The sequence below is a fragment of the Manis pentadactyla genome, chromosome 4 (assembly GCF_030020395.1).
Source record: "Manis pentadactyla isolate mManPen7 chromosome 4, mManPen7.hap1, whole genome shotgun sequence".
NCBI lineage: Eukaryota > Metazoa > Chordata > Mammalia > Pholidota > Manidae > Manis > Manis pentadactyla.
The window spans coordinates 165,147,192-165,164,636 of NC_080022.1; the positions used below are offsets into that span (position 1 = coordinate 165,147,192).

At 56.1% G+C, this 17,445-nt stretch overlaps 1 protein-coding gene across 29 annotated transcripts in view; it reads right to left on the reverse strand.

Annotated features, from left to right (window-relative positions):
* Positions 1 to 16,385, reverse strand: part of CACNA1G (calcium voltage-gated channel subunit alpha1 G) — a 61,400-nt gene extending 45,015 nt beyond the window's left edge. For 5 of the 29 annotated variants that reach the window (XM_036879744.2, XM_036879730.2, XM_036879731.2 and 2 more), the window contains exons 1-8: positions 15,674 to 16,367; positions 8,666 to 8,777; positions 8,374 to 8,507; positions 7,858 to 7,955; positions 5,604 to 5,763; positions 4,826 to 5,126; positions 4,574 to 4,666; positions 1,643 to 2,426 (exon numbers count right to left, since the gene is read on the reverse strand). In XM_036879744.2, the coding sequence (XP_036735639.2) occupies positions 1,643 to 2,426; positions 4,574 to 4,666; positions 4,826 to 5,126; positions 5,604 to 5,763; positions 7,858 to 7,955; positions 8,374 to 8,507; positions 8,666 to 8,777; positions 15,674 to 15,915 (1,924 nt within the window). In that variant the 5' untranslated portion in view covers positions 15,916 to 16,367. Of the gene's footprint in view, positions 1 to 1,642; positions 2,427 to 4,573; positions 4,667 to 4,825; positions 5,127 to 5,603; positions 5,764 to 7,857; positions 7,991 to 8,373; positions 8,508 to 8,665; positions 8,778 to 15,673 lie in introns of those variants that run through there. The other 24 variants (XM_036879724.2, XM_057501345.1, XM_036879726.2 and 21 more) reach the window with 14 other exon arrangements.
* Between the last annotated feature and the right edge of the window lie 1,060 nt (positions 16,386 to 17,445).

Consider the following 17,445-nt stretch of genomic DNA (forward strand, 5'->3'; position numbering starts at 1 on the left):
ACTCCTATGTTCTAGAAGCCTTCAGCAAGGAGCCTAGACCATCTCTCCTTCCCAGGGAAGCCAGTCCTGTATCATCATTGCTCTGAGTAGCATTTTCTAAGGGATCCTTAAGACACATGCTCTCATGTATGTATACACACCAGACACATAAGCATGTGTACTAGAGACACCCTCGTACATACTCAAATACTATGTGCCTACACACACTACTTGCAAATCATACATACACATACAATCAAACACAAGTGTGCACAGACACATGCACACCACACAATGCACATATGCCAGGCATGTGCACACAGAACATGCATATACAACAGACAGGAGCATCACCCCTGTGTATGCAGACATACATCTACATACATCAGAATCAGACACATGTGCACATATATGCACATGAACACCAAACGTGCACACACACACTGGAGGCCTTCATGCACTCATACACATATACACACACACCAGACTGTGCATGCACACGCACACTGTAACCTATCCCAAGACACCAATGTCCAATTTAAATCCAGCTTTAATCAGAGAATATGACAGTTGAGAGTCACCTCAGAGATCACCCTGGGAAAGCATGTATATGAAGGCACCTGGCTCAGAGCCTGGCCCCTGAAAGACATCCAGCAACATTTCCCCTTCCAGCTGCACACGGGAGGGCTCCAGGAAGCACCTACTGACAACAGTGGTCCCAGCCCATATTTTACAGAGCAGTGAACTGAAACCTGCATGTGTGTATGTGCCTGGCTTGCGTCCCGTGGCAGGGTAGTGGAAGAGTTGGCACGAGAAGCCTTCACACAGCGTTCTGTGATGGCACCTTCCTGTCCCACCCACACGCCCACATAACATCCCACAAATATTCCACTTCTCCCATGTGCCACATCCTTCCTGAAATATAGGCCCTGGGCTCCAACTACAGTGAGTCTGTCTGTGGAGGAGGCCCACCACCCTTGTCTGCCTTGGGGGCACCATAGGCAGCAAGCATCTAACTCCCCATGACTATGGGTGTTCCACCCATCAGACCAGCAGCCCCCTGAGGACTTGCTGCTCTAGGCTTCCCACCTCCCCAGGGGGAGAGAATGAAACCCATATTTACAAGAGTCCCCTTAGTGTGGGGCATGATGCTGGCCACCATCACACACTGGGCCTTTAGCAAGTAAAGAGCATTGGCCTCAGATGACCCTAAGTCCACCCTTTACCAACAGCACAACCATAGGCAAGTCATGCAACCATTACAAGCCTTTTTCTCATCAGAAAAATGGGGATTGTAAGAAAGCTTTTCACCTAACCTGCTAAAAAGACCCCATGGGATTTTGCCTGCCCCACTGTGACAGGCACAACATGGTTGGTCAACAAATTCAGATAGTATTGCAAATAGAATAGAACACAGCACATAACAGGTGCCCATCACATGACAGTTATTGCTATCATAGTGTAAGAACTAAGCTTCCCATTTTAACACACGAGAAAATGAGGGCTCAAAGAAACGATGTGACTGGTTGAAGGTCCCTAGGACGGCAAGTGGCAAAATGGTATTCTGAGCCCTGTCCTTCTGACTCCAGACCTCCAGTCCTCTCTGGGACCCCACCCAGTCCCTGGGTGAGGGGAGCGAGCATGCCCCACCCTGAGCTCTCACCTGTACTCTGTGTCTCTAGCAGCTTGTGCATGGAGCTGTAGGGCCCGGGTGGGATGTTGAGGCTGGTGAGGGTGGGAGGTTCAGAGGTGGGAGCCACCTCCACCAATGCCTTCTCCTTCAGCATGTCTGGTGGAGGACTGGTGTGCACAGTGGGGTACACCTTCCCGCTGCCCACAGTCCTGGCCGATGTCTCAGATGGCGACCTGGGAGGGGGTGCCTGGCAGCGGACTGGCTCCAAGTGGCAGTCGGCATGGTAGAAGCTGTGCACAGACTCTGTGCCCCCCGGGGGACCCCTGGAGAGGGCCGGTGTCGAGGGTGGTGGCAGCATGAGCCGGCGGGACCCATTGGCATCCCTGTCCTGGATCCGCGGGCTGGCCCTGGGGGCCCGCAGCGTCCCGTTGCCCAGGTGGTAGTGGTGGTGATGGTGGTGGTGGTGATGTACTAGGTGGTGGACAGACGGACGGCGGTGGGAGCGAGAGCAGCTGCCACTGGACTGGGGCTCCTGGCCCCCGTGGGGTGCTGAACTGCTCAGCAGCCCGGCCCGCACGCCTGCTGCCCGGGAGATCTGCGCCAGCCTACGGGCTGCCTTACGGAGGATGTACACCAGGTACTTGAGCAGCTCCTCGTAGCAGCTGCCCGGCTCGGAGAAGCTGGCCAAGGTGCTGGCATTGGACAGGAACCGCACGCGCTGCTCCCGCATCAGCTGGCTTTCCCGCTGCTTGGTCTCTGAAAACTGCGTGGCAATCACCACCAGGCACAGGTTGATCATGAAGAAGGAGCCCACCTGTTGGGGTGGGGACAGGAAGAGGAGACGTCCTGAAGAAAAGGGCATCAGAGGGTCAGCTGCCGCGTACTGAGCACTTTCTATGTGCCAGGTGCTGTATTCAATAACTATCCAAGTATGATCTCACTTAATCTCATGACAGTCTCAAGAGGTGAAACTTCGATAATCTCCATCTGACAGGTGGGGAAACTGACGCCCACAGAGGTGGAGGAATTTGCCTGAGATCCTTCAGTGAGTGCCCAGCAGGGCTGACTTCAAGCTCCATGGAATTCCAGGGCACTGCTATTGATCATGATGCTATCCTGTAAGGATAGCTCCCAAACTCCCTGCCCTATATGCAGGGATTCTGAGCACCCCTTCCCAATTCCCATTAGAAGTAGAGAAAGCTGTGGAAGTGAATGCAGTCTTGGAGAGATGGGGTTTTTGCATTGGACTGAGATTTTGCACTTTTGTCAAAAACATTGTTCACAGGCTCTTGCTTCTACTCCCAGTCTAGCTGTGCAGCCGTGGGTGAGACCTTAACCACAGGGCCTCAGGATGCTTGTGACCACTGGCCTTGCTGGTATCTCTTGTTCCCATGCCTCTCCCCTCCCAAGCCAGGTAATGGGCTGAGCCCCTAACCATGCAGATTAGCCAAGCTGCCACTCTGACTTGGCCCCCCAGCTCCATGCCTCAGTTTCCCCAGGACTTTGGCACAGCCATTGCTGAGACAACAACCCAGAATGAAGGAAATGAATATTTATGGTGACAAGGCAGACTTTTTAAAAATTCTAAATTGTGTCCTAGTAATTATGATAATTAGCTTCACTAGTGTGATTCCAGAGAGCTGTTTGGAAAGATTTTTCAGGGGGTGTGTGGGAGGGTGAAAACTAGGCCCCTTACCTCCCTATCTGCTTCCTTCCCCCTCCCCCAAGTCCAGGGAGAGGAGCACAGAGGGAAGACCACGCTTCCCGGAGGGTCTGGCCAGACAACCTTCCCACACCAGCGGAGATTGCAGGGCAGGAGGGAATGGCTTCAAGGACTTATTCTTTCTCAGGGTTTTCCCTGTCTCTCACTCACCCAGAGCTGTCTTAGTCTGCCCCACCTCTCTCTGGAACTTGTCCTACGTCCTGAGTAGATCTTAATCTCCTTCTTTCAATATCTCTGTCTGGCTCTGTCATTGGCCACTTGGTGACAAGATCTGAACTTGGAGTCAGTAGCCTGAATTATCCCCAGCTACATACACAGCCTGGCGACCAGGCCTCTGAAGCTCAGAGTTCTTGTTTAGGACATGGGGCCACACACCCTGCACACCCCACCTCAGAGGACGGCAGAGGTAACACAGGCAGCAGATGTCACGGCACATGTCAGCAGTGACACCCCATCCAGCAAGATGAGTCCACAGCACGGCAAAGCTCATGATGGGTCAGACAAATGAGGAAAGTTTGGTTTCCTCATCTGTAAAATGGAGATGATAACAGGATCGTGGTGAGAATTAAATGCAGCAGCACATAAAAAGTGCTTAGAGCAGGGACTGGCACATAGTAAGTGCTCAAAAAATATTAGTGATAAGTAGTAGCAATTAAATTATTAAGCATGAGTGGTAGTGATTAAAACAATTCAACATTGCTACTTTTGCCTCTGTCTTCTGCCCTCATGAAGTCTTGGAACTTCCAAGCCAGAAAGAATAAGAGAACATGCAGTGTTTCTCAACACCAAATGACGTTCTGTACAGAATGTAGAACAATGCTTTGTAGGACTATTGTTTCAGGATGTTTACCATCTCCCTCCCCCGCACCACCAACAAAATGCGAACAGTGCTCCCCAGTCCTCATAAAAAACAGGACCACCCTTTGCCTTTTCTAAATGCCCCCTGGGAGAGGCAGTACCACCCTGGGTTGAGAACCACCCATTTTACTGATGAAGAAAAAGGGGCTGGAGGCTTTGTGGGGAATGACCTGCCCAAGGTTATAAGCGGTAGCAAGAGCGAGGCCTTGACCTTCAGTTTCCTCCTGACTGTTTGTGACAGGTGCCATCTTGCCTTTGTCTCTATGGAACTCTTCCTAAGAACTGGAACTTCAGACTGAGCAAGTCTCCCCTGTCTGGACATCCCCCTACCCATTTCCCCATGATCCCCCATTCCCACAGGGGCCTGAGGAATCACTCACGATGATGAGGAGGATGAAGTAGATGAAGTTGTAGAAGGAATGAGCATCCATCACAAAGTACATGATGTCGACCCAGCCCTCCAGAGTGATGACCTGGGGAGGTGGCAGAGGAGCAGGCTGACTCTGGGCCCCCTAAAGCCTCCTGTGGTCCCCTCCAGAGACCCTGACCCCATCCCAACCCTGAGATCAACTGCTGGGCTGTGTCCTGGTGCTTGTGTTCTGGGGAAGCTCTCGGTGCCCAGGCTGCCCCACCTGGAAGATGGCGATCCAGGCATAGCCGATGTTGTCAAAGTTGATGGCGCCCTTGAAGGGGTTGTGCTCCCCCGCGGAGCAGTTGGTGTAGTACTGGTTCCAGTTGACACAGGTGGTGTTGCTGGAACTGTTATAGGCCTCGTAGTCCAGGCCACAGGGCGGGCCGCCGCCCCCCTCGCCTCTCAGGGTGGGCACGCTCCTGCACGAGCGCATGCCATTCTCCCGCGGCTGGGAGCAGATGAAGGGGTTCTCGTCCTCATTTTCCGTCTGGTAATAGCGCTCGAGGTCCACACTCAGGGGGCTGCAGCAGGGACAGGGATGAGTCTGGGAGTTGCCTCCTCCAGGGAGAGGCCCCACAAAAGAAGAGCTGGGTGAGGGTCCGGAGGCATGCAGGCTGAGCAGGGCAGGGACAGGGATGTGTGCGTGGGGGTGGGGGGTCGCCAGGAGTGCGAGGACCACAAGTGACACTCCAGACTTGGGATGTTGGAGGGTTACATCCTACAGCAGTGGTTTTCCAATGAGCATGTTAGGCTCACTGAGGAGCTTTTACAAATGCTTACACTTGAGCCCAATGCCAGACCAATGAAATCAGAACCTGTGGGGTGGGCCCCAGGCCTCAGTTACTTTTTTAAACTACTCAGGTGTCACCAATGTGGAGCCAAGTTTGTGAACCAGTCATGTCACTGATATGAGAACAGATATGTCAATAGCAACAGGGACTGATGGAGGTCCCAGCCTACAAGGTCACCCCCACCTGCCAGCCCCATGCGCCACTCACAGGCTGAAATTCTCGGGCAGGAAGCATCGGTTGCGAAGCAGTCCTGCCCACAGCTGGACACCGACGATGCCAAAGATGAAGAAGACGAAGAAGCAGAGCAGCAAGACGTTGCCCAACATGGGCAGCGTGTCCAGCAGTAGCGTGACGAGGATGCGCATGCCTGTGGGGGCAGAAGCCACACTGGGGGCGCCAGGCTGGCCGGGCTAGGCTGGCTGCCACCAGCCTGGCAGCATGCCCAGAGGGGGCCCACCAGGGCCTCTGAGGCTGAGATGGCCTGGCCTAAGCTGGAGGGGAGACCAACAGACACCTCTGACTCCACAGAAGCCCTCACAGCCCTTAACCCCTATCTACTAGCCCTTTAACCTGCCATATTCATCCGTAGACAGCACCACCAAGGATGAACCAGAATAACCTCAGTTTCCAAAGAGCTCTCCTACACATAGTCCACCTAACCCTCCTGAAACCTTCATGGCACAGATACCAGCCCCAATTTACAGATGAGGATTAAGGCCAGAGCACTGACATCCCTTTGTCCAGGCTCACAGGGCTCCTAAATGTAGGTGCCAGAACCTAAACCAGGCTTCTTGTTTCTGAATCCACTCCCCAACACACACACACACACACACACACACACACACACACACACACACACACACACATCCTCTCCTACTCTTCTCTCATCAGTCACCTGACCTTCCTAAGTTATTACCACCTCAGTCATTGGGGAAACCAAAGCAGAATGACAGGAGGGATGTTAGCAGGCAGGAATCTCACTTTGAGAACCAGCCCCTTAGCAGGAGTCAAGATGCCCTGTGATTCACTGTGGTTCTGAGCCTCTCATCCCGAGTCTACTCTCTGCCTGGTGTAGATCCCTACATCAGGGCCTAAAGAGACACAAGGCTGTCTTCTCAAGTAGTCATCAATTAACAACGCCATCCATGGGGACAGCCACCACAACCCTGGCCCCGCAAGCCCTGTTAGAGATCCTGTCCCCACCTCCCCACTTCAGGTCTAGGACCCAACCAGCCAACACAGTCTGAACCAGCCCCGAGGCATCCCAGCCCTTGATAAGCACACAGACCCCTAAACCTGGTTTCAAGCCCAAAAGTGCCACTGCTGGCCCCCCAGCCCCTCCAAGGAAGAAGCTTCTAAGCAGCAGCTAATTAGTCCTCTTGGTGACTGCAGCCCTGCCCCTGCTCCTTCCTGCCCAGGCTTCTCTGAGTCCTTCTCCCCCTCCTCCTGTGCCATCCCCCTTTAGCACCTCTGTGCTCCAGCTGAGATCAATTCCTCAGGGTTTGCATTAAGGGAATTACACTGGTGGTTAGACAGAGGCCTATAAATTTGCCAGCCATCACCTGGAGTGGGAGAGGAGGCTAAAGCATGCCCCTTGCCTGGAGCTCCTGTGCACATCAACACACCCCAGTGCCTGGAGGACATACTGAGCAGTTCTGCCTACCCAGAGGCAGCTACATCTCTCTCTTTCTCTCTCAATCTCTCTTACACACACAGAAAGGGGGGCTACTGCTACATCGGGTGCAGAGCCCCAGAAACATGCCCCACCCCCTACTCTTGGGATTGCAGAGGAGACCATCTGTGGCTTGTGTAGGTTGGGGAGTTGCAAAGGGGGCCTGAGCAAGGAGTGGGGGGGCAGGATGTAGGGGGAGCTAAAGCTGCCAAAGCTTCCCTGGCTCGGGAAACCAATGCGGTTTAATTTAGATAATGGTCCCGGCAGTCATTTGCTGCAACGGGTTGGAAGGGGGTGGTAAGGAGGAAGGGGACACAGGCGGGAGGGGAGGCATGGAGTGGCCTTGTCTTGAGAGAAGTCATGCTCAGCTTGGCCAGAGTGGTCCCATCAATGAGAACCAGACTGTGTGAGAGGCTGTTCTGGCTAGACAAATCCACCACTTTGCACCCACTCCTCCTGGCTACTGGCCTCTCCACCCCATCCCCACCCACCCCAACCCACCCAGGGGAGTGGTCGTCTAGCTGAAGGGAAAGGGTCATCTGAGACATTTCTGAGACCCTGACCCCAAATGAGTCTAAAAATCAAGAGGAAGGTCTTTCCAGGTAACTTACAGTGCCACAGTCAGGTGACACTAGCTCCCTGCTGAGCCCTTCTCTGATGGGGTCTGCCTCAGAGCCCCAGGCCCTAATGAGGCCTGTGAGTCATCAGGAGGTAGGGGTGGGGCCTGAGGTTTCTATATTTCCTTTGGGGGCACTCCATTCATGGGCTGAGGGCCGAGGGGTCACTCACTGGGCACCCGGTTAATGGCCCTGAGCGGTCGCAGCACACGGACTGTCCTGACAGCTGAGAAGCTGACGTTCTGCAGGTCCAGCGAATACTCCAGCATCCTGCAGGGAGGGGCCCAAATGGAGGCCCTTTGAGTCTGAGGCCGTGTGGGGGTCAAAAGAGGTCAATGAGGAATCCTGCTGTGGTGGGGCAGCACAACCTCCAATTCCTCCCCTCCTCCATCCAGGGGCCCTGAAGAGCTGGCCCTCTGTCTGGGGGGAAGGCCACCCCCCAGCCAAAGACAGACTCTTTGTCAGAGAATAAACAGAGGAGGGTGTGGATGTAGGGGCTGTGGGATTCACAGGACAGGTTCTAGCTCTACAGGCAGGACAGACATGGACCCTTAGGGGACAGCCAGAGAGAAAGCTTAGAACAGCCACTTAGAGTGGGCTAGGGCCAGGGGCTGCGGCCTAGGACTGAGGCCCTGGGGAAGGGACCGGTCCAATCCATTGCTCTCCCACCCCAGGCCCAGGTCCTCACCCTGCAATGACGATGAAAAAGTCAAGCCGGTTCCAAGTATCCCCCAGGTAACACTTTTTTCCGAAGATGCCCAAGGCCACCATCTTCACCACCATCTCCACAGCGAAGAAGGCAAAGATGAAGTCGTCAAAGGCCTGATGTGAGGACAAGAGACTGCTGAAACAGAGAAGCGGGTGTGGGAGCATTCCCCGTGCCCCACCCCCACTACTGGGGCCAGGGCCTCTTGCAGAGAAGGTGTCTGGATTATTAAGGTCAGGAGCTGAGTCCCTCCTCCCAACCCCCCCACACTCACCTGCAGGATCCGGCAGCGCTGGGAGTCACAGGCGATGTCCTCGCATGGCCGGAACATGCCCAGGGTCACGCAGTTGAGAAGGATGACCAGCATGCTGATGCGCTCAAACCAGGTATCCAGGTGGTCAAGGAAACAGCTGGCCAGGGCCAGAGCTGAGCAGGGGTCCCAACGCCCCACCCTGTGACTCCTGCTTCTTGACCTCCCAACCCCAGGTGCGGTGGGAGGGCCCCAGCCTACATGTCAGACTGGCCCCCAGGCTCTTTCCGTCCTTGGTCATCTCGCCTCTCTGGACTCAGCTGCCCCATCTGTCAAGTAGGAGGAGCCACAAACACCCTGTCTATTTGCACCAGCCATTTGGGGAATAAAATCAATCATGCTTGCAGAAATCCCAGACACCAAGAGTTTGCTGCCGAATCTGTATCTTACTCTCCCTACCTCACAGGCAAGATGTGAGAAGCAAATGAGATAATGTATGTGAATGTGTGACACAAACCTAAAGTCGGATTATGCCTGCCTTACAGTTTACCAAGCACTTTCACACCATGCCACGCTTGATGCTTACAACAGCCCCATGAAGTATCCAGGCTAGATCATTTTCTTCCCCAGAACCCAAGGACCCTGAGGCCCAGAGAGCCAAAGTCATGTGCTGAAGGTCACAGGACAAGCCAGGATGGGATCGAGGTTTCCAAGCTCCTCATCTTGGATAGCTGTGCCCATAGCTGCTCAGGCATGCCAGAAAGGCACTGTCATGGCTGTCCTGGCACCAGAGAGAAGAGCAGAGGCAGGTGACAGGGTCCACAGCTGTAGTGCTCCTTCACCACAGCACAGGAGCCCAGGGCTGCTTTGTCCACCACTAGCCTCCCAGCCTCTCAAAGTCGTCAGATGGCCTCTAGACACATTCACACATTCAAATAACAGGGGCCCACTACTCACCAGGACCTGTGGTGGGCATAAGCCCCCAGCCCATGCAGAATGGACAACACCCTGCACACACAGACCGTGCTGCCTTCACACCTTATTGGGCCTCCCAGCAAAGCCCAAGCCCAGACCAATGAGAACAGACTCTGTTCTGCAGCAAAGGGGAGAGAGGAGTCTTTCTAAATCCCAGGCCTTTCTCCATAGTGGACTTTATTAAGGGCCTCACTTCCAGCCCATCAACAGTAGAATGTACAAAGTGGCCTCTAAACTTTAGAAGGTTCTGGGCACAAGACACAGATCACTGAAACATCCTATTTTTCTCAAGTAAAATATGAGAGGGGTGGGGAAGGGCAAAGAGATTAGAAACAAGCAGAGAGTGGGGGACTGAGGAAGGCAAGGAAAAGGTATCATGGCAGGCCACAGCATGACCCACCAAGCCAGACACAGTGGGGTGGAGAGGCCCAGAGAAGATGGAATCTTTCCGTGGCAACCCCACTTCTGGAGTGAGAAGGCTTTGGGACCAGGGACCCAGGACTTGCCTCCCAGCTGGTCCCAGCCATCCCCCATCTCTGTCTTGGGCCTCGGACCACATCCTTCCCTGGGAGTCCATGACATAATCAGTCGCTCCCAAACTTCCCAAGCACTGCGATTTTCCCAACTTCCTCCTCCTTCTTACAAGGAAAAGAGCAAACAAACAAAGAAACAAGAAAAGTTCTAGGTTTGGGGATAAGTAGATGGAAGGTAGAAATAAAGTATTCTGTTTCCATGGAGCTGTATTCTTGAGTGGAGCCGGAGCCCCGTGGATCTCTTTCCAGGATGGGGTCAGCCAGGGGTCACTCTAGAAAAAGGGGGACAGAGAGGGAGCTCCCTTGGGGCCATCATCTGGAAAGGGAAGGACACAATTACCTCAAGAACTGGCCTGCTTTCCCCAGCTAGCCCCCTCCTCTCTGAGCAGCAAAGGGACCCAAGTGAGCAGATCTCTCCACATGGGGGGAGGTGGATAGTCCTCCTGGGAAGAGAGGCTCCCAGGACACCTGTTTGGACCCCCTAATGACTCCACCATGTCATTTGTGCATTTGTCTCATCTCCCTTGCTGAAGCACGGCCACTAATTATCTTTATATCCCCTACAAAGCTTAGAGTAATGCCTGGCATGTAACAGATGATCAATACATGGGAAGAATGAATGAATGAGTGAATCAATCAATCAATCAATCAATCTCCCAGCCTAGAGGCCACATGTATCTCCCCATTCATGTTTTCCTGCCTTATATGCCTTGATTGTGATGAGCTGATGTTAACTATGGGAGGAGGGGTAGACATGACACTGTAGAGGAGTTGTCCCTCCTTCTGTCCCCACCTTACACATGCTCACACTGGGGCCCTTATAGCCAGAGACTGCCTCCAAATGTCCCCACCTCTAGCTTTTAACCACAGAATAATCCCCTTCTCAAGGCCCCCTTGGCAATTCAGCCTACTTCTAGGTACATCCAGCCACTCTCTACCTCTCTCCTTTCCCTTCAGGTAAACATAAATGGACAGGGAAGACACCAAGGCACAAGAGAATCTGGGAGAATCCGAATTGAGAAATATTAATGGGGGTGGGGGTGTCTCACCCTTCTCAGGGTAGGGCCATTTTCTTGGGAACATGGCCTAATGTCACTGTATGATGTTCCTCTGTTACCATAACAACAGGAGGATGTGTCACCAGGTGGTGTGGATTTGTTGCCATGGAAATGAAAGGGACCCCCTTACACATGAACTCCCCTTACCCTGACTGCTGTCTTGTCTTCATGCAGGAAAGAGAAAGCGGAAGACCCACAGGTTACCAGGTTGAGGGAACCATGTGACAAATCCCCATGGCAACCAAGGGAACGGGGGACACTGGTTGCCATAGTGACTATGAGAGACCTGTGCAGTCACATGTCTACTGTTGCCATGGTGACTGTCCGGGCTGGAGTGGATCCCAAAGGGGGAGGTGGATAGGAGAGGGGAGGATCTTTCTTCTCCCCACAACCCACCATCACAAGCAGAGAAAAAGGAAATGGCAGGGTGAGGAACCCCACTTCCATCCTCCTCCTCTTGCCCCTCCAGGAGAGAAATAGAGCATGTTATCTGCACAACTGAGTCCTCTCCATGGGGCATTCTCCAGAGCCCTTGCCTGGCCTGGCAGCTGTAAGGGAAAGGCAGGAGGGCTGGAGCACCTCCAGGGGCAGGACTGAGAAGGCAAGCAGGCCCTCCAGCTGCCCAGGTCCTGAAATCTGAGGCTGAGGGGCCTGAGGATACGGGCTGGACCCAGGAATCCTGGCCTCCTAGTATGGCTTGGAAAGGTGGGATCCTTGTCTCACCCACCCCATGGAGAGGCTGGTGCCTAGAGATTTGACATTCCCTGGAGTGGGGTGGGACATGGAGGCTCAGCAGCATGGCTCATGCAGTGTAGGTCGAAAGGGGGATTCCCCCAGCCAAGCCCCTACTCGGACAAGCCTGTTTCCCAGTGTTCCCCAGCCGCCCGCTCCAGGGTGTGGGTGTGTGGGGAGAGAGGTTTCCAGCTGAACTGAAAACTGAAGCCTGAGGAAAGGCAGCCAGCCCCACCCAGACACAGAGACGTGAGACCCAGAGACACAGAGAGCCGGCCGCTGGAATCTTTGGGAGGGGAAAAGGCCAGAAATCTGATTCAAATGTCTGTGACTGTGTGTGTGTGCGAGCACGCATGTCTGTGTGTGTGAGCAGTTGTGTCTGTCGCCATCCTGGCTGAGGCAGGCAGGGTGGGGTGAGAGCTGGGGCGGGATCTGGAGACGGGTGGGGGGCTGTGTGTTGGGGGTAATCCCAGGAATGGCTCCAGCTGGCACTATGGGTGACGGGGAGTCCCCCAACAGTTTGGTGGAGCACAGTGGGTGTGTAACCCAGAAGGAGGTGGGCCTGGACAGAAAGAGTACCAGGAGGTGCTCTGGCCCCCCAGTCCTGTTCAATTCCCCCACCCCTTCTCCCCAGGAGCCCCTCTGGAGAGCCTTGGGTTTGAAAATAAGAGGAGGGACCTGGTGACAGGAAGGACAGCCCCTCCCATTTCTTCTGTGGACCAAAATGAAGATTTCTCCCTAGGTAAGACAAACAGGCAAACTTGGGGCACTGGGACAGTGGCAAGGAAACCTCCAGAAATTCCTGGCGTCCCCTCACTCCAGATGCACACACTCAGACACACACAGTGACGCAGTCACACTCACACTCACTTCTGGAAGCCATTAGGGCTCCTGCCGTTCAGGCCTCCCCCTTCTTCTCCCCGGACTCCTGGCAGGCTCCCCTCTCCCTCTCTGGCCCCCTCCCACTCCCCCCTCTCAGCATCCCAAATGCCAGCCTGTGATTTCCAAATGAAAAAAAGCTGTGCTGGGCTCTGAGCTTGGAGAAACTCCTACACAAACTTCCAGATGTGACACAACAGCCAGAGAGGGAATGCTCAGGATCTCCTTCCCGGGAGGGGAACACACTCCCTCACACTTGAAGAAACACATACTGGCAGTCCAACACCCCCCCCTGTAACCTGCAAGGAGGGGGGCCTTTCCGACTCTGAATGGGCTGTGAGTACCTCTGGTCTCCCCAACACCAAAACAGGCGCTTCTGAGTCCTTCGTCCTTTGGCTGTCTTCCCTTTCTTCCCCCACCCCAGCACACACACACTCACACACACACCACTTCCTACCTGGGTCTAGATCTCCTCTCTAGGAAACCTGGTTTCTTCAAGAGGCTAAGTGAGGAGGGGGCTGAGAAAAGTCTAACTTGCTTCTGTTAGTTGGGGGAGGTGTTCTTATGTCCCTTGGGCTCAGAGATGCAGAAAGGAACCTTGTGGAGCCCAGGGGAGCTTCACAGATAGACGAAAAGGAAAAGACAGGCCCAAGAGTCAATTCAAAGCCCCTCTGGCAGTGAAAATACAGGTTTCACTTGACACTTGGGTGTGATGGGAGTGGTAGGGGCACAGTTTAGGCATCCCCTTGCCAAGAAATTATTCCCAACCCATTCTCAGCCAACCCAGGCTTAGAAGCTTGTCCAGATCTAGTGACGCCAGCGCCCCACATCTCAGAGTCCTACCACCTCAGAGGTAAGCCTGCTCCCCCAGCCCTCAAGACAGCCAATGGGCTCCGGCCTCTCTTCCCGCATTCCAGCCCTCGCCACTTACTCTATCCCAGAGCCCTTAGAGGAAGGAATCTGTCCTCAGACCATCCACTAGCACCTGGAGATAGGGCAAGTGGGGACATGCTGACCAAGAGATCTGGTGTTTTTGGAGGGAAAGGAGATCTCTCTATCTCCCCTGGTCCCCTGAAGGGATGGGCTGGTGCTTCTTCCATTCATGGAGAGGCTGCGTGGTTGAAGTGGAGAGGAGGGATGCCCAAAGCCCATCCTCCTCAGAGATATTTATTCCCCATCTCCATCTCTACCATGGAGAAAGGGACCTGGGTTGTGAGGGGGAGTCAGAGCCCAAGATGTGCTTACTCAAAAGGTCCACAGGCCTCTGAGGCTCCAATCTCTCTTTCTGCAGCTCAGACAGAAAGAAGGGGCAGGGAATGGGGAGAGCTTCCTAAAGACCCACTGGGTGTAAAGGATGGGGGTTGGGGGAGACCCAAGCTCACATCCCTGCTTTGCGCACTAGAGGCAGCAGAGCTGCAGAGAGTGAGGGCGACACCAAGCTCCCCACTCCCTTCCCCAACCAAAGCAGAGTCCAGGTTGGGCTCTCAGGGGTTACAAGGGAGACCTGAGGTCTCCCACCCTGGGTCCAAAAAGCCTCTGAGCTGCGAGGAAGGAGTTAGAAGAAGCTGTCAAGACCTGGGGTGGCGGCACCCCCGCCCCCCCTCCCGCTTCCTTCCGGCAGTGGCGGGACCCACCCGGGAGCCTGGAGCCTGGCATTAGTCAAGCAGACCTTTGTGCTAGGGGCTGAGGGGGAGAGGCCGTGGACATGAGGGGGCTGGGGTCTCCCATTCCACTCCAGACTGGGCAGAGGATAGGGGGGCAGTGCTAAATCTATCTTCAATGTAGGGCTTGCATTCCACAAACCCATCCTAGTAGACACTGGTGCCGGGACCCGAGTATTCCTTAGCAACCGGCTCAGTCTCACTGCCCCCCAGTACTTTCTTGGAAGGCTGAGATCTCCCATACCTGCTTAGCGATGAACGGGAGCACTTTTTATTTGTGAAACGGGATGGGTAACTCGGCCCCGCGAAACCCATCCCCCGCTTGCCAAAGCTTTCACCACAGGCTTTCCCTCCACAAGAAAAAAATCTAATATAAAACTCCCAACCCAACCTTAAGCATCCAGCACTGAATAAAGAACTGGGGAGAAGGGAGGCACTCTGAGCATTTGGCTCCATCTGAAAGGGTCTCTACTCTGCTTTGGGGGCAGACAGCTTCCCCTCCACCACATCCTGTTCCCATTCTGCGCCCCTGACATCAGCTGGCGGCGGAATCTCCTTGTTGTGCCTCCAACCCGCGGGGTGGGGGTTGGGGGTTAGGACCTGGTCCCCGCCCCCCAACATCTCCCTCTGGATCAGTAAAACCTCACCCTTAAGGACCAGGCTGTGGGGGTGGGGTTGGATCTGGCCCTCTAATCCACCTCAAACTTCAGAGTGGGGGCAGGAGGGAAACCCAGGAGATTGCTGCCCCCCTCCCCCGTCCCCGCAGCTTCCTCCCCACCCCACCCCCCAAACTCGGAAACCAAACCCAGCTAGCTTACAGGCGGCGGGCGGAGTAGAGCTCCCAGGCTCCCGAAGCTACCCACATCTGGAGGATGACGACCCTCCACTGCCCACATCTGGAGAGCATCCAGCTACAAACCAGCGGGCCGTCCTCTCTTTTCCTGGCCTGGATCCCAACCCCCCAAGGAGGACTGAGGTGTGTGTGCTGAGGTGGGGCTCGCCTGGGGTAATCGGCGAAACCTGCTCTCATCTTCTCTCCCACTCTGAAGCCCCCTGTTTTCCTTAGCAGCCCCCTTCTCATCTGCCCGTCTTCCAGGCTCACTTCTCCGACTCACCTGGCTTTTGGTTCCCTCCGGCGGCGCGGCCCGCCCCCCTGCGGACCCCCCAGCCTGGCCGTGGTGCCCAGGAGGATATGGGTTACAGACGGTGCGGAGACACCAGCTCCGCGGGCGGCTGTCCTGGCTCAAGTAGAAGAAAACCACCGGGGCCAGAGCCGGGTACGGCAGCCCCTCCGCTTCGGAGTCCGTGCTGCCTGGGTCCTTTTCCGCTGACCCCGGCCCCGGCCGGCCGCCGGCCCCGGACAGGTCGTTGAGCTGCAGGAAGCTCCGGGGCTGTCCTGACTCCTCGGTGCCCGCTCCATCCTCCTCCTCGTCCATCCTCTGGCCAGCCGGGGCCCCGGGCGGTCTCGAGAGGGGCGAGCGGCGCCCCTCAGAGGAGATGTCCTCACGCAACCGGGGGGCCCCGGCGGGGGCGCATCTGGGGGGCTCTAGGGCGCAGGCTGAGCCCCCGGGAGGGCCAGATCAGCCCAGATCTCCCTGCCCGCAGAGGCATGCTGCCCGCGGGGCGCCGAGTCGCAGGGAAACCCCGCCCGACGCGAGTCCCGCTTCCCCAGGGTCCCTGGGGCCCCCCCGGGCCAGCCGGCCGGCTCCCCCTCACTTTGTTCCGGCTTCTTCTCTTCGCGCCCAGGCTCCGGTCGCCAGATTCGGCGCTACCTTCGAATTCCAGCCCCGAAAGGGGCAGAAAGAAGGGGGCCGGAGGGCGGGGGGGCCGGGGAGGGGCGCCCCCTCTTCCCGCAGCACAGCTGGAGCAGAATCTAAGGGGTCAGCATCGTCCCGGCTCAGCGCCAGCGGCGGCGGGGGGAGGGGAGGAGGGATGTCTTTGGGGGTGGGTTTCAAGAGGGTGGGGGGCGGCTCCTTCCTCCGCCCCGCGACGGGCTCACGGTCTGGGAGGGGCGGGGAGACGATGGGGGGCAGTCCCGGGCGGAGGTGGAGGCGGAGATGCCGCCGCCGCAGCCGCCGCGGTGGCTGCCGCTGCCGTACTGTCGCCGGCGCCACTGCCTCCTCCTCCGGCCGAGACGCGGAGCGAGCGAGCGAAAGCGGCGGCGAGGAGCCCGGCGCACACCACAGCTGGATCCCTCACTCCAACTTCAAGCCTCGGCCCCGCCTCTCCCCAGCCATCCTCACAGCCAATCGCCGCACGCCGCCGGCCCCGAGTCGCGCGCCCATTGGCCGGCCGCCGTGGCAGTGCGGGAGGGGGCGCTGGGTGAGAGAAACACATCTGGAATCCGGTTCCCACCCCGAAGCCCAGGACCGCCCCTCTCCCTTCCCATTGCCCGTGGGTAGGCTTCCGAAGGCCTGAGCCAGTTAGACGGCTACCCAGGCCGAACCCACTTTCCTATTGGCTTCTAGGGTCTGTGGGACTCCCCTGGAGCGGGCTCAGGGGAATGAGTATTCGGCGAGGGGTCCTAGGATAGCGCCGCGGACCCGGGCGTCCTTTGTCCAAGACCTCTGAATGGGACCACAGCTGGAGGGCGGGGCTCAGCTCTGGGTGGGCCTGGAGAGAGGAGGCAGGATGCCGGGGGTGTGGGGTCCCAGAGCGAAATCCTATGTCTTCACCTGGTTAATCGCCCACCCTGGAATTGAGCCTGGAAGTGGGACTCAGGAAGGGGAGGAGCGGAACAAGATGTCCCGGGGTTAGGGCTTCAGGCTGGAGGGGGCCGGTCTTGGGGAAACAGGCGGGGCCAAGGGAAGGCGGGGGCAGGCAAGGTCTAGGCGTGGCTTCCACCAACCTCTTGGGCGGTTGGTTATTCTGCTAGGTCCACTAATACGACTTTGACCCTGACCTCCTAACCCTAACCCATTATCCCGACTTCACGTTGATACCCTTGAGCTTCGTCCCTTCTGCCC